The sequence below is a fragment of the Zeugodacus cucurbitae genome, chromosome 3 (genome assembly GCF_028554725.1).
Source record: "Zeugodacus cucurbitae isolate PBARC_wt_2022May chromosome 3, idZeuCucr1.2, whole genome shotgun sequence".
NCBI lineage: Eukaryota > Metazoa > Arthropoda > Insecta > Diptera > Tephritidae > Zeugodacus > Zeugodacus cucurbitae.
This window is the reverse complement of record NC_071668.1, coordinates 43,843,338-43,867,561: the sequence shown is the minus strand read 5'-3', so window position 1 is coordinate 43,867,561 and position 24,224 is coordinate 43,843,338. Positions and strand designations below refer to the sequence as shown.

At 34.9% G+C, this 24,224-nt stretch overlaps 2 protein-coding genes across 2 annotated transcripts in view; both read right to left on the bottom strand.

Annotated features, from left to right (window-relative positions):
- LOC105219416 (tektin-4) overlaps positions 1-13,758 on the bottom strand; it is a 59,993-nt gene extending 46,235 nt beyond the window's left edge. The window contains exon 1 of the mRNA XM_029045039.2: positions 13,677-13,758. Coding sequence (XP_028900872.1) covers positions 13,677-13,679 — 3 coding nt within the window. The 5' untranslated portion in view covers positions 13,680-13,758. The remainder of the gene's footprint in view (positions 1-13,676) is intronic.
- The window catches only part of LOC105219417 (ciliogenesis-associated TTC17-interacting protein), a 30,122-nt gene extending 14,936 nt beyond the window's left edge, over positions 1-15,186 (bottom strand). Inside the window, exons 1-3 of the mRNA XM_011195537.3 lie at positions 15,027-15,186; positions 14,453-14,967; positions 13,677-13,890 (exon numbers count right to left, since the gene is read on the bottom strand). Of these exons, the coding sequence (XP_011193839.1) occupies positions 13,677-13,890; positions 14,453-14,967; positions 15,027-15,030 (733 nt within the window). The 5' untranslated portion in view covers positions 15,031-15,186. The remainder of the gene's footprint in view (positions 1-13,676; positions 13,891-14,452; positions 14,968-15,026) is intronic.
- Positions 15,187-24,224: the final 9,038 nt, after the last annotated feature.

Genomic DNA, 24,224 nt, shown 5'->3' with positions numbered 1-24,224 from the left:
ATAAAATATCAAAACCTCCCAAGTACGCCCTTGAGAATCCAGTACGGAGCGTGTGCAGCGACTTGAAGAACAAAATATTGGAAATATACAAGCTCGCACTAGGGCTTCGAACTCTAAGCGTTCCCAATGCCTTCATAAGCGGAGAGAAAGATAACAGACACCAAAGACTAGAGGGCGTAATCAAATTTTAACTCGTTGCAAATAAAATATATTTCATGATCGCACTTTACTTTTTTAAAATGAAACCACGTAAGATACAGTATGTATGGGCTAATGGGTATAAGTGTTTAAAAACTTATAACTATTAAAATGTTTGTTTAAACCCGTGCGAAGCCGGAGCGGTCTGCTAGTAATATATACATATGCATATAAAAAATGTTCACTCGATTCACCGAATCAAACTTTGTATCTGAAGAATTTTTTAAATTAACCGTTGAATACTATTCAAATGAATAAATGCACAGTGAACAACCTAATATTACATTTTCTATATTTAGCTCGAATAAATAAAAATCACCGCATACAACTTCTGTTAAATAGTTGGTATTGGTGAATGATTTTATTGACAGTAAAATAGTGGCTTGTAGAAAATCACCAATCACTAGTGGTCCTCATTTAACGTCGCAATTATATTAAAATGGCAAATTGGCAATATGGCATTATAAGTTAAATGAGCGCTCTGTGGCAATATTGCTAACAGTCTGATATTTTATCATAAAACTTTTGTGCTGTTGGTTTCTGAAACAAAATCGTGAAATATAAAATGAGTTAATAACACATAAATATTTAATATTACCTCAAATTATTTTTTAATCTTATATTTTAAACTAAATAAACGCTTCGAATTATCAGCTGATTGTGAATTGCGTAAACTTGCTATGGTTGCCACTGAAAATAGTCTCGCATATCTGCAAGATTGTCGTAAAATAAAATGCATGTAAAAATTAATAACTCTTTTACGATATTGGGATATTGCCATACGTTTGCGACGTTAAATGAGTACCACTACTGATATTACGGCATATCAGTCACTGTCGCTATCAGTGATTTTTCAATCACAGCGATAAAATAACTGGTATTACAATATCGCTCATCGCTAGTAACAAGTAAGGATTGCTTGTTATAATTTTAAATCATTCATATTCCCCTTTTTTAAATAAATTATGAAATTTTTACAATATCGGTGAAACCTTAGATCAAGAATATATTTATATGCAGCGATAATGTTATATGGAGCGATAATGTATAGAGAAAAAATAGTTTTCTTGTTTTTTAACGGAATAGCTATGAAAAGTTGCTTTTTAATAAATAAAACAAACATACAAAATATCAAACAGCTGGCTTAATGTTTTGAGATGGCACAGTTAAGTCGAAAATTAAAAAAAAAATTACATTTAAACATTTATTAAGAAAAATATTCTCTTATACACGAGACACACATGTGGTAAAAATACCATGATAAAAGTATTATAGTATTATGTTCACTACGTACATTGACACATATCGATTTGTAGTAAACCCAAATACTTGTATTTGTTTCACAAGCATTCGATATTTCAAAAAGTTATAAACAATAAATATTTACATACATACATGCATATATGAAATGGAGAAAGTAAGATTTAATAATGCAAAATAAGACAAAAACACGTATTTTCTCCACAAAAAACACAGAAGTAGTTAAAGTAAATCTCAAAATTGTGTCACAATATATAGCGATACACGGCGTTTTTGAAAGAAAAGATATCTGAAAAATTTCTTATATTCCTTTTTATTTATTTATTTTTCATTTCAATCATATTGACAAAAAATTTGAGTTCTTAGGTAGTGAAATACCAAAAAAAAAATGCTGATATTGTTATACCTAAGGCAGACATATGGTTTCGGTACTACGATGTGTACTACAATAAAAGCTCAAGAAACCATATACATACCAGCATGTAGTATTGTACTATGTTTACATCCATCAGCTGTTACAAATAAATTCAAGCAAAATATAATTATGAATAACAGGCAGGAAAATTGATCGTGACTTAGTTACAACTCCAAGCAATCTTAAAAAATTATTGTCCATTATAATTATTACATATTACATACGTATTACATATTTTTCACATCAAATTTTGTTTTTTGATTTCAATTTATTTTGAATTTAATTTAAATTCTGTATGTCAAAATGTCAGAAAACATATGATTATGGCAGAAGAGCTTAAAGCTTCGGAGTGTTCAATGCAATCCATTGTAGTACATTTCACAACACTACAAAATTTCAATGGTTTCTAGAACTCTATTGTAGTACGGAACACCATTTGCTTTCCAGTGATACACATATGGTTTCCGAAGCATACTACAATATATACTACATGTCTGTCTCAGGTATTACGAGCAAAATACTACATTGCTCAAATGGTAAAGTGCTGGTATTTGGTGACACACATTTGGTTTTCGTACCTACATGTACGAGCAAACTTTTTTCTGTTCTGGTGGTTCTGTACCAACTTGATTAAGCGCTCCACGGCCTGGGTGTGGCATGTACCAACACCGTTTTTGACAATGTCTTTCAAGGTTCCATCAACGACTTAGGTTAATGGTTTAGCTCCGTTAATGCACGAGGAATTACATTTTATTATAAACCACATTCTTCAATAATCTTGCATAACATATAATCATATATGGCCCAACGTTGCCCATAGGCAACTTATGAGATTAAAAAATCCTCACTTAATACACAGACGATTTACAACAGTGGTCGGCACGAGAGGAATTGTGATTGTGTAAGTGATCACGAAGTAATGAATATCCAGTGAGAACTCTGTAGCCTAACATTTTAAGAATGTTTTTAATTTATTCATAAAACATGCATTTTTGGGCTTATTTATTAATTTTAATTATTTTATTATTAAAACAAATATATCTAAAAGTCTTAACTTTACTGTCTTTAAACAGCTTAAAAACTTAAATATAATACATAACATCAAAACAGTAAGGCATTTCGCACAGGGCACTTAAACAAAGTGTCACAGCCATGCTTGTTCGACAACGACTGAATGATAGAGCGTAAGCGTACGTGCGATGTGAAGTCTGCACAATTGTGCCAAGCAGTGCCGACCATTGATTTACAAACAAACTTGATTTCCAACAAATATTATACAATAAATTTCAAATATAGACTCGGACCATTATCTAGTAGCAGCAAAAAACGTGTCAACAAACACAAGGAAGGTTCGACGTCGAAAAGCTGCAATCGCAACAGACAGCCACGAAATACTCTACTCGACTTGCACTCCTGCGATCTGAGAGCACTCATCAGCATCTCGGTATAAGGGGACTGTGGAACGGCATCTCAAACTCACTGCGTATAGCTGCAGCCAAAACCACTCGGCAACGACAAAAAACAAGCTGGTACGATGAGGATTGCCGTCTCGCAGCGGAGAGAAAACAGTCTGCCTACCTCGCAACGTGGCAAACGACCTCAACACGTGCGGGATGGGATAAATACCGAGAACTGAAGAGGGAATTGAGACGCATCTGCAGACAAAAAAGAAAGAGGCCGAAATGCGTGAGTACGAAGAGCTTGAGAAGCTGGCAGACAGAGGTAATACTCGTAACGAAGGTTTCAAGACCGGAGGATCCTCATGTAGAGACCAAGGTGGTAATCTGGTAACCGATGTCCAGGCCATACTGGGATTATGGAGGGAACACTTCTCCGACCTGCTGAATGGCAGTGATAGTACATCACCAGGAGATGGCGAACCCAATTCCCCAATCGATGACGATGGAACAAATCTTCCATTATCCGACCATGAAGAAATTCGAATAGCAATTACCCGCCTGAAGAACAACAAAGCGGCGGGGGCCGATAGATTATCGGCCGAGCTATTCAAATACGGCGACGAAGAACTGATAAGGTTCATGCCTTAACTTCTTTGCAAAATATGGTCGGAAGAAAGCATGCCTGACGATTGAAATCTCAGTGTGCTCTGCCCAATCCATAAAAAGGGAGATCCCACAATCTGTGCCAATTACCGTGGGATAATCCTCCTAAATATCGCCTATAAAGTTCTATCGAGCGTACTGTGTGAAAGACTAAAGCCCACCGTCAACAAACTGATTGGACCTTATCAGTGTGGCTTTAGACCTGGAAAATTCACAACTGACCAGATATTCACCATGCGTCAAATCTTGGAGAAGACCCGTGAAAAGAGGATCGACACACACCACCTTTTTGTCGATTTTAAAGCAGCTTTCGACAGCACGAAAAGGAGCTGCCTTTACAACGCGATGTCTGAATTTGGTATCCCCGCAAAACTAATACGGCTATGTAAGTTGACGTTGAGCAACACCAAAAGCTCTGTCATGATTGGGAAGGACCTCTCCGAGCCGTTCGATACCAAACGAGGTTTCAGACAAGGTGACTCACTATCGTGTGACTTCTTTAACTTGATGCTGGAAAAAAATATACGAGCTGCAGAGCTAAATAGAGAATGTACAATCTTCTATAAGAGTGTACAGCTGCTGGCGTACGCCGATGATATTGATATCATCGGAAGCAACAACCGCGCCGTTTGTTCTGCTTTTTCCCGCATGGATAAGGAGGCGAAGCGAATGGATCTTGAGGTGAATGAGGACAAGACGAAATATCACCTGCTTATTATTCCTGTCCTGCTTTATGGTGCAGAAGCTTGGACGATGTCAATATCAGATGAGTTTTCGAGAAGAAAATTTTGCGCAAGATTTATGGTCCTCAGAACATTGGCAACGGCGAATACCGCAAACGATGGAACAGCTCATCGTTCCATCGTTTGCGGTATACGAGTTATACGACGACATTGGCATAGTTCAGCGAATAAAAAGACAGCGGCTACGCTGGCTAGGTCATGTTGTCCGAATGGACGAAATAACTCCTGAAAGTGTTCGGTGAGTACCCGCCGGAGGAAGCCGAGGAAGGGGAAGGCCTCCACTCCGTTGGAGGTGGAGAGCGACCTGGTTACACTTGGAAACTCCAACTGGCGCCGAACTGTGAAGGAAAGAGAGGAGTGGCACGCTCTCATCGATTCGGCTATAACCGGCTAAACGGTTCAACGCCAATTACATACATACATAATAATTGGATCGATTCTAACAAACGTTTGCAAATTTCCGTTCCGTTATTATCAACGATACGCCCGAAAAGCATTTAGGTGTGTATGTTTTCCGTTTAAAAGTAATAAAAGACGACGCAGTGGTAACTCATTTGAATGCAATTGACATATAAATCACCGTGATGGCCTATTGAATTCCTCCTCCATCAGACGAATAACACCACCTTTGAAACTTGTATGCACTAATGTTCCATCGCACCCAACAACAGCTAATCCACGGAGCTTTACGACTTAGATTTCAAATATAATAATTTAGTGTTTTTAATATTTTTAGCTGTCTCCGACTCACAGGTGAAATGGCCAAAATACTAGTGTCTTCTTAGATGAGATAAAATCACATAATGGTCTTCTATCTGTCATTATCTGTAAAATTTCCCAAGTTTATCAATACGAATCAAATCCTTATCCTTCGTTCCCTCAAAATACAAACAGTTTCTTGTAAAGTTGATCTGACCTAAGTATTTTCACGGCGCCAACGACTTTTAAGACAGAAGAAGCTATAATGGCAGCGGGTCTGTCGGAGACTCAAGTACGATCACACGTAAGGGCTAATGACGGTAATTTAATATCTTTTTTGCAGAGGTGGTGATAATTTTTTCTTAACCTGTTCTGGGTTTTTATACCCTGAACAGGGTATATTAAGTTTGTCAGGAAGTTTGTAACAACCAGAAGGAAGCGTCGGAGGTCCTATAAAGCATATATATAAATGATCAGTATGTTGAACTGAGTCGATTTAGCCATGTCCGTCTGTATGTCTGTCCGTCCGTCCGTCTGTCTGTATATATACCTTCTTCAGTTTTTAAGATATCGTTTTGAAATTTTGCAGATGTTATTTTCTCTTCAAGAAGCTGTTCATTTGTCGGAACTGCCGATATCGGACCACTATATCATATAGCATACAAACTGAACGATCGGAATTAAGGGCTTGTATGGAAAGCTTCCCCATTTTACTACATATCTTCACGAAATTTGGTGTGAGTTCAGTTCAGAGTTCAGAGTATGGAAAACTTCCGCAAAAATTGTTCATATCGGTTCACTATAGCATATAGCTGCCAAACAAACCGAACCATCGGAATCAATGGCTTGAATGGAAAATTTTCGCATTTGCCGTGGTATCTTCACGAAATTTGACATGGATTACTGCTAAAGGTAATAATATAATCTCCGAAGAAATTGATCAGTTCGGTTAACTATATAACCTTTATGTTTCTAGCAAACAACCCGGCTAAAAAGAATTAGTAAAATGTTTTCTTTTTTTTTACTTACTTTTTCTTACGTATTTAGATTTGCTTAAACACATAGTTACTAAAAGAAATGCACCTGTGAAGGGTATATTATCTTCGGTACAGCCGAAGTTAACTTTTTTTCTTGTTTTTGGTTAGGACTAGATGGTACTAGAAAACTATCACATCTAAACAAAGCATGAACTTATTGAACTAACTGATTTTTCTTGTGGTTAATTTTTACCTAAAACAGCAACTTTCTACAGGTAAGCCGAAACAAAAATCCAAAATTAATAAAAGTCGCTCCACCCTAACGCATATGGTCAATACATGTGAGAACAGTCTTTCGTCTATACATTCCCTTGTTCTCAGTTTTCTTAAAATGTGGTGTATTTTACCTTCTCGTTTTTTCAACATGTTTACTCTCGTGTCTATGTATTCCATTGTTCCCAGTTTCCTTCTCGACGTGGTGTATTCTCATGTTTTCTGCTTCGTTAACCTTTTCTGGAAATTATTTTTGCTACTTTCACAAACAGGGGTCGCTGTTGGTTATACATATGGGATTGACTCAGGGCTATTTCATTATATTTAAAAGGCAGAGGGCGCAGTAACCTTAAATAATTATTTAGGAGCAATTTTGAATTTCCAAAACTCAAACCGCATTACTACTATTTTATCAATAAACACAGCCAAATTTACAGCATAGACAACAACCCGCGGAGGTGCATTCCATTTAAATTCGATTTGTATTTGATTAAAAATTAATAAATATATATTTTATTTTGTATGGTAAATAGATATCAATCAGCGCTTTAATCGATCAACGACCGGTTAATAGATCATTTAAGTCTGAAGCTACATAGCTCGCGTATGCGAATAGAATGCGTATCGATGACTTCGACTACGTAAATTTCGAGCACCAACATAAATGCGCGTTTTAATCCGTTACCTCGAATTAAGCAACGGAAGGAATATATAAACTTCCTACCTCGTTTATTAAAATTCCATTGCCCCTTATCTTTAAAAATTACATTAAATACAGTGAAACTTCTCTAACTCGAAGAGACTTCGAGTTGTATCTCATGCTTTTTCTACATGATTTTTTTTTTATTCTCCTCCATATGATATAGAGGGACTCTTTCCAAATTGTGCCCCGATAGTAAAATTTTATATTTTGTATTATGCCTGGTCGAAAAGTTCGATTTATGGAAGGAGATTTGTATGAAATTTTACTTCTATTGCTAATTCAAGAGTTCGAGTTATGGAGAACTTTGAGTTAAGGAAGTTTGACTTATGGAAGGAAATTTGTATGAAATTTGATATCTAAACGCTATTGTTAATTCAGTTATGGAGATCTTCGAGTTATATGAGTTCGAGTTATTGAAGTTCCACTGTATTTGATAAATTTATTATTAACAAGTAAGGAAGTACTAAGTTCGGGTGTGACCGAACATTTTATACTCTCACAAAATATTTATTTAATTTTATTAACATTACACACAATTTGACCCACATATTTGTCATATATATGGTATATGGGAGCAAGGAGAAATTATGACTCGATTTCACAAATTTTTAGTACGGAGACATATTATTGTAAGAAAAATATGCCCTTTGACTTTCTTAAAAATATATGATACCTATATTTTGGTAAAAAATTTATTAGAAGCACTGAGGTCCTAATGTTCGACATATGGAACCTTGAAAACCTATGGTCCGATTTCGATTTTTAGAAGATTTAAACCCAGTTTTATTTCATTAATTCGCAAAAAAGTTTTATGTTCATACGTTAAAACATGTATTCTGAAATTTTTTGTTGCAGTTTGTAATCGTTCGGCTCTTGACGTTTGTATTCCATGCCTTTGTTAGATGAGTTAAGCAATCCATAAGTGTAATATCATACTTTTTGTTCGCCTCTATAAGATATAGATCTTCTAAAATTCCACCTCGATAGAAAAATTTCAAATTTTCTATTGCTCTGACCAAAAAGTTCGATTCATGGAAGGAAAGGAGTAATACCATATTTTTTATTCTCCTCCATATGATATAGAGGGACTCTTTCCAAATTGTGCCCCGATAGTAAAATTTTATATTTTGTATTATGCCTGGTCGAAAAGTTCGATTTATGGAAGGAGATTTGTATGAAATTTTACTTCTATTGCCACTTCAAGAGTTCAAGTTATGGCGAACTTCGAGTTATAGAAGTTTGAGTTATGGAAGCAAATTTGTATGAAATTTGATTTCTAAACGCTATTGCCAATTCAAGTGTTCGAGTTATGGAGATCTTCGAGTTATAGAAGTTCGAGTTATGGAAGTTCTACTGTATATATATTTGGCGTATGCACCGATTATGCGATTATAGGCGAATCTATTTGAGCGCGCTAGTCATCTCTCCTTTTTGCTGTTTGGCGTCAATTGGAAATTCCAATAGAAACCAGGTCACTTTTTACTTGGTTTTCCCATCGGAATGGAGGGCTTACTGTTCCTCTGCTTCCACCAGCGGGTACTGCATCGAACACTTTCCAAGCTGAAGCGCTTTCGTCATTCGTACAACATGACCTAGCTAACGTAGCCTCTGTCTTTTTATTCACTGAACTATGTCAGTGTCGTCGTATAAATTGTACAGCTCATCGCTCCATCGTTTGCGGTATTCACCGTTGCCAATGTTCTGAGGACCATAAATCTTGGGCAAAACCTTTTTCTCAAAAACTCCTAGTACCGTCTCATCGGATGTTGACATTGTCCTTCTGCACCATAAAGCAGAACGGGGATGATAAGGGACTTGTAGAGTTTGGTTTTGGTTCATTGAGAAAGAACTTTAACATTTAAATGTCTACTCAGTCCAAACTAGCATCTGTTGGTAAGAGCGATTCTGCGTTGGATTGCGAGGCTAATATTTTTGGTTTTGTTGATGCTGGTGTTGGCTGGAGGTGGCAAAGGGGTCATGTTCAGAAGCTCACACAAGAAAGTATCAAGACTCACGCAGCTCACGACTTCCGGTCCGGGTCTCATGATGAATAGTAACTCCCCTGGCAGTTTTTTTGGCAGGGGAAATACAGCATGGGAGAGACGTTTTCATTAAAAATTTAGTGATTTAATTGACTGAATTATTTTTTGGGTTAAATATTTATTTCACTTTAATTATCACAGTATTAGTAATTTAGGACAATAAAGGCAAATAAATTAAATTAATAGTATACGTTATATGAATTGCCAGGGGAGAGACAAAATCAGAATCCGAATCCAGTACACCGCACGGTCGGGGTGCAATAACTAAAAAACTACAGCACTCAAACGGATTTCGCGATTGTATTGTTAACTTCAGGCTGAAATGAGCCCATGAGCACTTTTTTCAATCCGATCGCCATTAAATTTATGTCGTACAAGCGAACAAAATTTGGCTGGGTAGATACATAAAAAAATCGGGACAAAAGTTAATTTCAAAAATATATGAAATAAACAAAATAATTTTGTTTTTTGTTTAACAATACTTAATTTCAATTATTTTACTTCCGATTGAACTTAGTTTAGGTTTAGCATCTCATACAAAAAATACAATAGAAAGTTAAATAAAAAGTAGCAAGGGGACAAGCCAGGGGAGATACTTTTTTAGACTTTGCAGTAAATTGTAATATTATTTAATACACAACATTAATATGATGTGATTCATTTAAAAAAATAGCAACATAAAGGACAAAAGCATTACTTTAAGCTGATTGCCGCACAAGTTACCTCTTATCGTAAAATCACCCATATATTAAATATAAATGTAGATTTTATTTTGTATGGTAAATCAGTCTTAAAAAGCATCCAATGCATCTATTGGTTCTTAATCAAAATTATATTGCATAACGGCAAATATTAAATTATCACATATGAAGCAGTCATATTATCTAGTTACCAGTAAAATTTATATTACAAATACGGCTGTCAGATAGAAGATATAAACCTTTTAAGATAAAATATATTATATTGAAATGCTCAATGTACAAGAGTGCCTAATTTTTTATAGCAGTGTGAGGCGAGAACGATAGGGTATATGTATAATAGTGATATCACAAGCTATAGAATTTTAGTTGCCATATATGTAAAAATGTAAGTTCTTAAATGGAAAGTGCTTGGATTGCGAAAAACCAAGTCTTTAAGGTGGACTCTAACAGGAAATAAGTAAATCGAAATCGGAAAGCTGGGAAAGATGAGCAGTTTTCTGAAATATTATGGAGCTTCAATGTTAGAAATTATCTGAATGCTTTATTTTGCCTTTTTCAGCTTATCTCCTTCAATTATTGGCCGCGGCTACGTCTCAGATGGACACGAATGACACGCGTGATGTTTTGTTCCAAGGCTTGAATCGAAGCGGGATTGCCCTCATAGACTTTAGACTTTACATACCCTACAGGAAAAAGTCTAACAATGTTATATCATTCGATGCCGAATCGACCTTTCAACGCCTTCGTGTACACTCTCAGCCACGACTGCTATATTTTCTTCACTGCGTGCTGGACGTGGTATATTCGGTCGAATATTATCTAATATGCTTAGTCTCAAGAAGGGTGATGGTGTTGCGAATATTACGCTCGCTCAGTAAGCCGATTATGTTGACTATAAGTTGAGCGAAGCGCGCGAAATACATTCTTTACAGAAATTGAATTATCGTAATAAAGTTGAACAATTTGTAAATTTTGTTCAGGTGTAAGTCTTTCATGATGAAATGCCAAACAATACTGAACAAAACATAACAGCTTGATACGACTCACGCGTGATCTATCCAAAAAAGACTATTCTCTAAATATTCCTCTACTTGGATCATCCGTTATATACATATAATATAAGCCCATGTGTACCCTATTTATTCATTGTATCAACAATTCTTAATACGAAAGCTACGTAAAACTTTTAAGTCACATTGTGATTAACGAAAGACATATTTCCATATAGCATTTTGAGTGCATAGGTTTTCGTATTTTTATACTCTCGCAACAAAAGTTGCTAAGAGAGTATTATAGTTTTGTTCACATAACGGTTGCTTGTAAATCATAAAACTAAACGAGTTAGATATAGGGTTATATATATCAAAATGATCAGGGTGACGAGGCGAGTCAAAATCCGAGTGCCTGTCTGTCCGTCCGCCCGTCCGGGCAACGGATAACTTGAGTAAAAATTGAGATATCTTGATGAAGCTTGGAACACATGTTCCTTGGGACCGTGAGAGGGTTGCTTTCGAAAATGGGCAAAATCGGTCCACTGCCACGCCCACAAAATGGCGAAAACCGAAAACTCATAACTAAGCCATAACAGCGTTTTTAGACAGAAGCAAATTGATCAATTTACCGGCCTATGCTCGATTTAAACGCTTATTGATATCGATTTGCCATACAAAATAAAATCTCCATTTATTTTAAATTGAATTTAAATCGACTTGAAAATCAAAAGCAACTCTGCGACAAGAACGTACGATATACGTTCTTTGTCTGTGATTGGCTGAATTTTTTGATAAAATAGCATTAATACTACTAGGCGGTAGATGGCGCTGCTGAAAAATAATAATCAGCGGATGAAATTACCAACTTCTTATGAAAAGCAAAAACAAAAATGTATAACAGCTGATCGTAAATCGAGTAACCGGCAGTATAAACGGCAAAAATGGGTTTCTCGATATAAATTTAAATTGATCAATTTATTTGGCTGTCTAAAAACGCTATAAATAAAGTTATAAAAGTAAAATTTGGAACAAAGGATCGCACTAGGAAGGGGGATATTTGGATGTAATTTTATTGGTATATATCTCGCAAACCAATTAAGCTATATAAACCAAACTTTCTGTAGTCGGTTCTCTTACGTACCCCACCACACACCATGAAAATAGTTGAAATCGGATAATAACCACGCCCACCTCCCATACAAAGGTTAGGTTCAAAATTACTAAAAATGTGTTATCTCACTAACGAAAAACGTCAGAAACACTAAATTTTACAGAAGAAATTGCAGAAGGATATTTTTACAAAATGGAAAGTGGGCGTGGCATCGCCCACTTATGTGTCAAAAACCATATCTCAGGAACTACTCGACCGATTCGAATGAAATTCGGTATATAATATTTTCTTAAACCCTGATGACACGTGTGGAAAATGGATGAAATCGGTTCACAACCACGTCAACTTCCCAAGTAACTCAATTTCGAACTCCATCTTATTCCTTCACTTCATAATATATACATAAGGAACCAATGAAGATAGCGAAATAAAACTATACACAAATACTGTGTATGATGTGTGGTATCACTTGTAAAATATTGTGGAAATCGGACTACAACTTTTCAAAGCCCTGAATATCGAATATGAAGAATTCAGTGCCCCATGGTAATTTTCCACCGAAATCTCTCAGGCATCATAATTTAATTCATAATATTTGTCTTCTAATAGTGTGTCTCTGTACCAGAAATGGTTAAAATCGGGTCATAACTTCCCCTAGCTCTCATATACCTAATTATAGGATTTTAAAATTGGGTCAAATTGTGTGTTATCTTAATAAAAATATATCAATAAAATCGAGAGTATAAAATGTTCGGTTGCACCCGAACTTAGCCTTGCCTTACTTGTTTAATAAATCTTTTCATAAAAATTGACGATTCTTAAACAGTTGGCTTAATCCGGAAGATGTATATGAGCTCCGAAGACAATGATCCCAATGACTGAAACGGATCAAACTAGCTGATACTTTAAAGACATCAAAGTAACGCATTAGATATAACGTTTATCATAAATATGATATGTAAAAGCTCAGTACAGCTTTGAATTCAAAAAAAAGTAGCACAAACAAAGCTTGACATCAAGGACCGATGAGCAACACCTACAATTTAACTTATTCTCAAGAAAAACATTTGATATGTGCGTGAATTAAGGTCGTATTCATCTAAATATGTGCAACAACGATGAATATTCAATTGTTTTTTCGTGTTCGATAGCTCTCATACGAATCCTGATGTCAGCTATAGCTCGAGAACATCGAGGGTATGGAAGGAAAACAACAGTACTTGTTGAACAAAATATAAAATGTGATACCCTTAAAATATGAACAATATTTCTATGCAGAAGGTTGCAAATGCAGGATCTCACACACTGGGATAACTCTCTTGACAACACATTTTTCAATGACATCAGCAATTTCACTAAGTCTTACATCTATAAGAAAAACAAATTTGCATACATACATGATATACTATATGTACAAATATCATTCTGCTTAAACTTGGTAAGGTTTAACCGCATATTTTTTATCGTTAATATAATGTTAACAAAGTATATGAACTCACCATAGAGGGTTAATGTATAGTACTCAAATTTGCCAACAAAATTATTGATTATCAAGTGTCGCATTAGCAGCTGTACACCACCGTCCATGATAAATACCGGCTCTCTGTCCTTGATATTAATTTCAGCTTTAAATTTTTGAGAATCCGCATTAATTTTTGTTTCTCGGATAACTGACAATATATTTTCTTTGTTACGTGCTTCCATATTTTTCTCCTAATGTGAATAAAAAGGTTCAATAAAACTTCTGTGACATGTGGATTTTGGTCAATTATTTCGAATTTAATAGGTATATTGTTTCAAGGACAGAGGAGTACAATTTATACGTCCTCTAGAGAAGGTTCATTATTATCTGTTGTTGTTGACCAAATTCAAAGAGCCACCGTTGCCTTTCTAGGCTAAGTATAATATATGACAGTGAACCTTCTCTTGGTAACTTATCTATACTACTATTACAAAGAGGAGAGATTTGTATGTATGTTTGTACTGAATAAGCTCAAAAACTACTGTGCCGATTTCAAAAATCACCATTCACCATTGGAAAGCTAGGTTCACCCTGAGTAACATTTATATTTATTGCTCGAATCTTAACTTTTTGGCAATAGTGCTCAGGTGAGGTTATCAAAAAGACTCCCTGATGGAGAATCTTAATCTGAAACTGAAAAAATGCTTGCAAGTCATTCTCTTCGCATCGGAATCCCGTGCGAAGCCGGAGCGGTCTGCTAGTATTATATATAAAGGAAAAAGTGGAACGAATTATAATAAATTTTGCACTTACAACTCGGGCTTTATCTATATAGTCAAATTCACTACGCTTCTCCACGATTAAAACAAATTTTTCATCATATTTCCCCCGTAAACAATGTCCGCACATGCTTTTGCCCTTGCCCTTCGTCATTTGACTGCGACTGAATACAACATAGCCATCATAGCTTTCCTCTATGCTAAGTTTCATGTAACCAACTTCTTTGAGCTCACTTTCTAGAAAGATTTTGCTTTCCTCAATTAGTTTGCAAGGTCCTGTTTTGACCTGTGATATATAGAGTTTTTCTTCGAAAAGTAAAGCCTGCTTTTCATTGTGCATTTCTTTAGCGGTAACGTCCCATTGACATTCTTTGAATTGCACTTCGGTGGGTTCGATTTGGGAGAGCAACGCAGAAATGATACTGTCCACACTTATTTCATCTTCCGGTCGCATAACAAATTTTTTCTGGCATGGTTTGTATTCCCATGCATCCTCCGGACGCGGTGCAGGAATATCTTCTAGTTTGCAGGGTTCAAATAAGCCAACATCTTCAAAAATAGATGAACAACTTTAGAACGATTCACCAATACTAAAATTATAATTTTACCCATTATTAAGTAACTGTTATGTACTTATATTTTTTCATAAAAATACGATTTTATTTGCCTAAATTGGTTATATTTTGAAAATAATACAGTTGATAATTGTTGAAAAATAAAATGAAGGTAAAAGTAAAAAAAAATTTGAGAAAATAATCAGATAAACAAGTTTTTTAAGCAATTCAAATTACTTGTAGTTCAAAAACTTTAGTGTTGGAGAATCCAAATGTAAGTTGAAATTATTTAATTGACCTGTAGAGTTTGGTCGGGAGAGTATGGATAATTTAATGCTTCAATAAATGGGGCTTAAAAACGAGTTCGAACAAGAATTTGTCCTTTCTTGTAAACCAACGTAACTGCTACTTTGGTTTACAATGATACAAATTGAATTTCTTGTTTTGATATAGCATTGTTTCTTACTTATGGATACAAACAACTTTGTTGTAAAGTAATAGCTTGAAAATTATTAGCTTACAAAGTTGACGCATGAAACAATGCATAGTCCATATCTCTCACGAATTTGAAACAATTAAAAGTTTTGCGCGCAATGTCTGACCTAGTTTAGACATTTCTTTCCATTAAAAAAAGGAAAGTTATACAGTAGTATTCCGAAATAACGAATATTCGTTTTAACGAAAACTGCTTATAACGAACAAGCAAATATGTTACATTTTTTATTGAGTACATTAAATAACGAACATCGGGGATTTGTAAGTACTCGGTTAAACGAACAACATGAAGAAGACATATAAAGAAAGAGGAAAAAATCAAATAACATCGAACCAGAATTAAAAATATAACTTGAAAAAGTTCAAAAGAAATATGCAAATTGAAAAAATTATGAATTTTATAAACAATCTTAAAATTTTTGGTTAGCACCAAATAGATGTATGTATGTCAGAATTGATCCATTTTGGGAGAATTTAGCTGATTTGTGTTGTTTTGTTATGGTTTTTCATTTTTTGACAAATAATTAATAAAACATAGGCCTGACAATTGATGTGTTCGTTATTTCGGAAAACTACTGTAGTTCTTTTATAATAAAATAATGACTAGTAGATCAGTTTCCAAACAAATAACCCTATTGTTAGAGATAAAATACAAATTAAAAAGCGATTACAAAAAATATATATACTAAAATAACAATACTATTAAGAAGTACAATAAAATATGACAAATATAAAAAATTTTGCATTTCAAGGGCAAATTATAAAAATTAAAGCAATGTTGTAAAACCAACATTAATTTCCAATACATATACTAGCATTTTATGAAAATATTTTTATACCCTGAACAGTATATTAAGTTTGTCACGAAGTTTGTAACAACCAAAAGGAAGCGTCGGAGGCCCTATAAAGTATATATATAAATGATCAGTAGGTTGAACAGAATCGATTTAGCCATGTCCGTCTGTCTGTCCGTCCGTCCGTCTGTCTGTATATATACGAACTAGTCCTTCAGTTTTTAAGATATCGTTTTGAAATTTTGCAGATGTTATTTTCTCTTCAAGAAGCTGCTCATTTGTCGGAACTGCCGATATCGGACCACTATATCATATAACTGCCATACAAACTGAACGATCGGAATCAAGGGCTTGTATGAAAAACTTCCGCATTTTACTACATATCCTCACGAAATTTGGTGTGAGTTATTGCTCATAGAAATAATTTCATCTCCGAAAAAATTGTTCATTGTATGGAAAATTTTCGCATTTGAAGTGGTATCTTCACAAAATTTGACATATATTACTGCTAAAGGTAATAATATAATCTCCGAAGAAATTGTTCAGTTCGGTTAACTATATAACCTTTTTTTTTTACTTACTTTTTCTTACATCTTTAGATTTGCTTAAATACATAGTTACTAAAAGAAATGCACCTGTGAAGGGTATATTAGCTTCGGTACAGCCGAAGTTAAGGTTTTTTTATTTAATATGTAATATTAAAGACACGATTGCCTCATTTGGTAATAATATATAAATTAACATTAAATTAGGCTTATCTTAGCAACAGCATTTTTGTGGGTGGTAACTATCACCTTTGACACCCTTTTGACATTTGACAAGCTGTCATTAACCATTATTTGGATTCAAGCATTGCGAAATCAGTCTGTGTGTAATGTTGAAAGCTAAATGTTCATTCAACCCCTAATGACAACATTGTACGTACTTAATATTAAAAATGCTTTACACACATATTAAAATGCTGGGGTGTAAATACCTTAGGCAAACACACTTTGAGGCTTGGTTGCAGCAACATTTTACTTTTCATATTAAAGGTCCCATTAGAATACTTTACATAGCATAATTCTCCCATCTGCTAATTTATATGTTATATATTCTTTGCTGAACTATTTTATTCAGATATTTTCGAAAGCTGTTTCTATCAATGATGCTATTAAGATCTCGAGTCCTAGATTCATTTAAAATCCAAAATATTGATTTTTTTGTAATTACCACTTCGGTGAAAATATTTTGCCTTGGCAGATAGATTTTCCAATGGTTATGACGCTTCCAATATAGTACACTACAAAGCTGACTACCGATTGCTATAACATGCTTATTATAGTTGTTTTGGGTTTGGTGTTTGCTGTTGCATTCAGTGTCGTATTAAGCCAGCGCGGGGGTTAGCAAATACTGTCCTTGGTTTGCTTTAAGAAAATCACACTCTATATTCATCAAAGTGAGATGATTAAGACGTTTTTGGCCCATCTTGTTCCCGAATCATTTTTAATACGTTTTAACGTTGAAAAAGAACGTTCAATACTGCAGGTAGTGATCATTAGAGACAAGTAAATGCGCAAGGCAATTTCTACTTTTGGAAAACACGATTCTAAGGACTTATTTAATAAAAGTTTATAAAATTGTAGTTCCGGAAGATCTTGTTTCTTGCTGTCAATACAGTATCGACATCTGTTTCAGCAGTTCAGCGAACTGCACTAGTTCGTCGCGTAGGCTGTTCTCCAAATCATCTTCCTAAGCACTGACCACAGTTGAGGCGTTTTTCAAAATCTCTTCTGTTTTAAGGTAATTTAGCTGTGGAAATACTCCAAAAACATCAGTAATTTTAGTAACGTTTAGTTAAAGCAGGCAGTACTTTTTCAATAATGACAATAAACACCTGAATTTCAAAACGATGTCCAGGTGTTTGATTCTCAGCAAAATCGTCGAGTGTAGTAGAGCTGGTGAAATGCTTCTACTTTGTATTCAGTAACTTCGCCTTGACGTTTGTTGCTGATAATCTTCACATCCGATCAAATGTTTGGCTTTTATCTCAATATCTGAAAATGTGGATCGCATTGCTTGGACGATCATAACGGGCGTATCCTGTATTAAGGTCGTGATCTAACTTATTCATCGTTGGAACTAGTTCGTATGCTTAATTACGGCACTCTGCTTTTTGTTCCACATTATATGTATCCAAAACAGTGGTCGGCACGAGAGGAATTGTGAGTGTGTAGGTGAGCACGAAAGAAATGATACCCAGTGGGAACTCTGCAACCTCATATTTTGAGAATATTTTTAATTTTTCCATAAAACATGCATGTCTTCATTTATTTATTTGAGTTATTTTATTATTAAAACAAATATATTAGATCATAAAAGCATTATCTTTGCTATCTTTAACCAGCTTAAAAGCTTTAATGATATAATATCAAACAACATTCATAACAGCAAGGCATATCGCGCAGGGCACTTATGCAAAGTGCCACAGTCATGCGCGATGTTCATTCGTTGATGGTTCGACAACGACTGAACGATATAGCGTAAGCATATGAAACTAGCTTGCTCCAAAACTTGCTTAATAGTGATAAAATCACATAAAAGCACCTTTGTATCATCAGTTCGGGCTGACCACTATAACCAGCTATTGTCCTATAACTAACTTATTTATACTTATCGTACTTATTTATTGCATTGAATCGTGCTTGCAGGCATTGTATTTTCCACTAAAGTTGATGGCATTATCGTAGCTTTGTCCACGACAATCTTTGATATCAATGTCAAATTCACTTAAGAAATCTAGAAAATTTGGAGCGAGTTGTTCAGTAGTATGATCTTCCATCTCCAAGAACTTAACGCATCTTTCCACTGCTCCAAATGGTAGAATATAGCTTTGTCCACGACAATCTTTGATGTCAATGTCAAATTCACTTAAGAAATCTAGAAAATTTGGAGCGAGTTGTTCAGTAGTATGATCTTCCATCTCCAAGAACTTAACGCATCTTTCCACTGCTCCAAATGGTAGAATATAGGACACTACCAGAGTCAATTAGTCTACATGCGACATATCTGGAGTATAATCCAACAAAAATGAGTAGAATTTGTATCTCATAATTTCGCAAATAATTTGATCCAGTATGCTTGATGCAATCAGATGAATGAATTCCTCTCTAGTGGTTTTTGATAAATATGTATAACGTATGTCTTTTTTATACTCGCGCAACAAAAGGTGCTAAGAGAGTATTATAGTTTTGTTCACATAACGGTTGTTTGCAAGTCCTAAAACTAAACGAGTTAGATATAAAGTCATATATACCAAAGTGATCAGGGTGAAGAGTAAAGTTCAAATCCGGATGTTTGTCTGTCCGTCCGTGCGTAACTTGAGTAAAAATTGAGATATCTTAATGAAACTTGGAACACCATAAGAAGGTTAAGTTCGAAGATGGACGGAATCGGACCACTGCCACGCCCACAAAATGGCAATAACCGAAAACACATAAAGAGCTATAACTAAGCCATCAATTAAGCTATGAACTAAAAATACAAATGATTGTTCTAGGAAGGGGCATATTTGGATGTAATTTTTTTAGGAAAGTGTGCGTGGCCCGCCTCCTACTAAGTTTTTTGTACATATGTTTCTCATAAGTTACTAAAGCTACATCAACGAAATTTTCAGGAGTCGTTTTTTTCAGGCATTTCTTTATGTCCAAAAATGGAGAAAATCGGATTATAAATACACCCACCTCCCACACTAAGGTTATGTTGAAAACTACTAAAAATGCTTTAATTCAGTAAGGAAAACCAACAGAAGTTTTAAATTTCATTATAAAGAAGGCACAGAAGAGCTGCATTCTAAATTGTAAACAAAATTTTAAATGGGCGTGGTTCTCCCCACTTATGGGTCAAAAACCATATCTCCGAAACTACTCGACCAATTTCAATGAAATTCGGTTTGTGATATTTCCCTTGCATCCCAATTATATGTTGTGAAAATAGGACAAATCGGTTCACATCCACGCCTACTTCCCATATACCAGAGCTTTGAAGCCAATCTGAATCGTTTACTTAACAATACATAAGGAAGCACCAGTGCAGATATCGGAATAGAACTTTGCACAAATACAGCATTTATAGTGTGGCATCGCTCATCTAAAAATCGCCAAAATCGGACCATAAGTATTCAAGACCTTAACATCGAATATGAGGACCATAGAGCTTCGAATAAATTTTTTAACGAAAATATAGGTGAATCTCTCAGATATTTTGAATAAATTCAGAGAGAATATTTTTCTTCTAATATAATGTCTCCGTGCCTAAAATACGTGGAATCGGGTCATAACTTCACCTAACTCCCATATACTTAATATTAGGATTTTCAAACTTTCAATGGACTTTATACCATATGTCTGCCGAATAGTGGGTCAAATTGTTTGTTATCTTAATAAAATTAATTAAATAAATTGCGAGAGTTTAAAATGTTCGGTTACACCCGAACTTAGCCCTTCTTTACTTGTTCTTTATTAGCATGACTTTGAAAATGTTGAGCCATAAAAGAGTCAAATTGGGCTATTAATTCTAATAAGCCTAAGTGATTCCCATTGTGGGGGGAACCAACGATTTCTACCCCCGAAACGCAAAACGGCGTTCTACTAAAGACTTTATTACTGCAATGATTTCGTTTCAGGAGTAGTCCGCACATTTTTATTTAGTTTCTAGATGCTTAGTTTTTCGTATGTGGTGCTCTTTTTGTTTTTAGTAAACGTTTGAAGCATGAATGATTAATTTTTCTAAAATATTTCTTGACTGTCTTCGTAAATTAGTAGGTATTATTTAGTAACATAAAAAAAGCTGTTTTAATCTGATCTGATTTTAGTGTATGGATAGTATTTTACCAATGTTGATCTGTATTATAAAAGATATATGTGTGTTGTCTATATGATTTACTTAGTTTATTTTCCGTTATGGCACAGAAGAAAATGGCAGCTAAAGCAAAATTCAGTGTCGAAACACGAGATTTATAGTAACATAACCAAATCTCTTTTTTTTTGTAGCAGAACTACTTATAAATGTCGGGGAACTGAATTTTTTCCCAGCAAGCCAAAATAATATTACCTATTAATAAGGCTTTTAAGATGTTTTAAAAATGTTTTTCGGGAGCTATGATAAAACCATCAATAATATAAATCGAATTAATGGACAAATGTATCCAATATGTCATTGGCACATTGACTATTAAGAATCGAACGTTTTTTGTATCATATGCGCCTTAAGTGGACTCAAGTAAAATAAAGAAAAAGCAGGCAGTTGTTTGGGTGACTCAAAGCTACTCGGCCGTATAATCAAAAATATGTAGTTTTTTCTACAAACACCTTTCCGCTCTTAACCAACCTCGCAACGTCGGAATATTAATTTGTATGTATGTACATATTATATGTACACCAAATTAAGAAATGTGAACGAGAAAGTTTTTTTTAATTTAATTTTGCAATCATTGCCGGATTTATGTCCTTTAAGTAACAATTTTGTATATTTGATTTGTATGATGTATGTATATTTATTTATGTATATACATGTGTATGTATATTGTTCACATAGTAAATATGCAAGTGACGAGCATATGCATTCCAATCACATCAAACTTCTAACATCATTGCGAAAAGAACAGTGATGCTAATATTACAAAAGTGTATTCTATATTATTGAGCTGGTGTGAGATTGACGGTTTTTAACAATTCAAAAACAAATACAAATTTAATACGAGTTTTATAGATACACTTGCTTACACGTATATACATATATATACATATACACTTCACGGTTAAGATTTGCTTTGCTTGTGTCCACTTAACATTATTAAAAAGGGTTAACAAGGTGAGCAAATATTTACTTTAGGCCAATTAAAATAATAATCTAAGTGGCAAAGTTGTGGTAGGTGGTAAACAAACGAGGTTTCGGGTAAGAGTTTAGTAAAAGTGCATTGCCAGCGTATTTATCATAGCGTGTTCAGCCATATAAAATTTGTATGTACATATGTATGTATGTATGTATATGCATATGCATTTATATTAGGAACGAAATCATAGTTATAATGATAGTAATGCCATATTAATCTGCATGCCACGGTCCTTGCCAAGGATGTGAACTCATTTTTTAGTTTGGAAGCTCTGATTATGGAGGTGACTGAGGTAGATGACGGAAGCTTATCCGCAATTCTATGCAACTCAGAGCACACAGTTCATTGTGCAACATAGAGATTATCTTGTAAATTACGTACGAGTTGATTTAAATGTGTGTGTGTTCAAGTGTAATTGTGGTTGTACGTACGGGTGTAGAGTGTGCGTTCCATTGTTTGGATTTTGCGTTTGTTTCTGTTATTTGCCAACATCCCTCATAAATTCTAACGGAGGCATTTCGTTAGCGTTGATTTTGCATGCACATAATTTCGTTGTAATGAATTTGTTGTTTGATTTCCGTTCATGCCACATGAACGAAAAATGAACCATTGACGAGTGTATTACAAGAGGAACAAGATATCTGCCAATATCAATAGCTTCTATAAGTGAGCGATTTAAATATTTACAGAAGCTTCAATGTGCTCAGCATATCATCAAAATGTACTCGGCTATATGAATGTGTGTATGTGTTTCGCAGGTTTTTATGTGCGTATCTCCAGCTGTGTGTTGGCTGGATATTTATCGTGCACTTGTTTATTCATTGTAGTGCATTGATTGAGTTTCCTCCTATGATGTACTCTTTCTCCAAACAGTCTCCACCTTCCATTTTTACCAGTGGAAGTAAAAGACATAAATAAAGCGTCGTTTCTAAAAAACTAAAGAGAAAACCTTTAACCTTTGTTTTAAGATACAATATTAATAAAACCAATACAAAAAAGCTCTTGAAAGTGTTTACCTCCATCCTTTTGGTATAAATTTCCCACCTTTTTGGTTTTAAAGTTACGTCTTGAGGAAGGAATCATCTAACATCCTGAAAATACAAGATGTAATGAAAATTATAACAAATAAGGAAAGGCCCCAATTTGGATTCATCAAGTCGAACTGAGCGTCAATCAAAGGCGATATTCAATGCCAAAACATTAGTTAGACAGCAGTTTAACAGAGATATCCCTCTACCGGGACGCATTGGAAATTGATTCTGGTTTACACCTAGTATAATGCGTTAACGTGTTGAACTTTTTAAAAACAAAGTAGTAATCAAGAAAAGATTTTCTCTGCAAACGAGGAGTAATAGTTGTAATTTGTTGATATCAGCTTATTTTCTTGGAAAGTTGGTCGGAGTTCCACTAGGGACGTCCTCAAACAGAACGAAATTGTTGTCAAGATATGCATTTAAAATGTTCAATAAATGAAATAAACTCTCGGAACACAGGTGCGGATGAATACCGGGGTTAATAAAAATATCTTAAATACGAAAACGGAGAACTTTAAAAATTTTTTGAAGACATATCCGCGACCAATAAGCGGTCAAGTACTACTAAGGAGGTTATATAGACAAAGCTTCTGGTTCGGCTTCTTAATGGGACCTTCATCAGCAGTTTTCTGGACATAAAAAGGTTTTACTGGACATACACTTCCCGGAAATTATTACCAAAAGTCGCGCCAAACAGATCATATTTACCTTTGACTCGCTTTTTTATTTGATTACATGTATGTAATTGGCGTAGGAACCGTTGTTCGATTATAGCTGAATCGATGATAGCGCGCCATTCTTCTCTTTTCCTCGCAATTCGGCGCAAGTTGAAATACTTAGTGAAACCAGGCCGCTCTCTACCTGATTTTTCACCGGTAGGTCGAACACTGCGTCGAACACTTTCAAGCTAAAGTACATTCATCAATTCGAACTCGTACAGCTCAAACCTCCATCGACTGCGGTATTCGCAAAACCTTTCTCTCGAAAATTCCTAGTGTCGTTTCATCGGATGTTGACATCGTCCAGGCTTCTGCACCATAAAGCAAAACGGGGATGA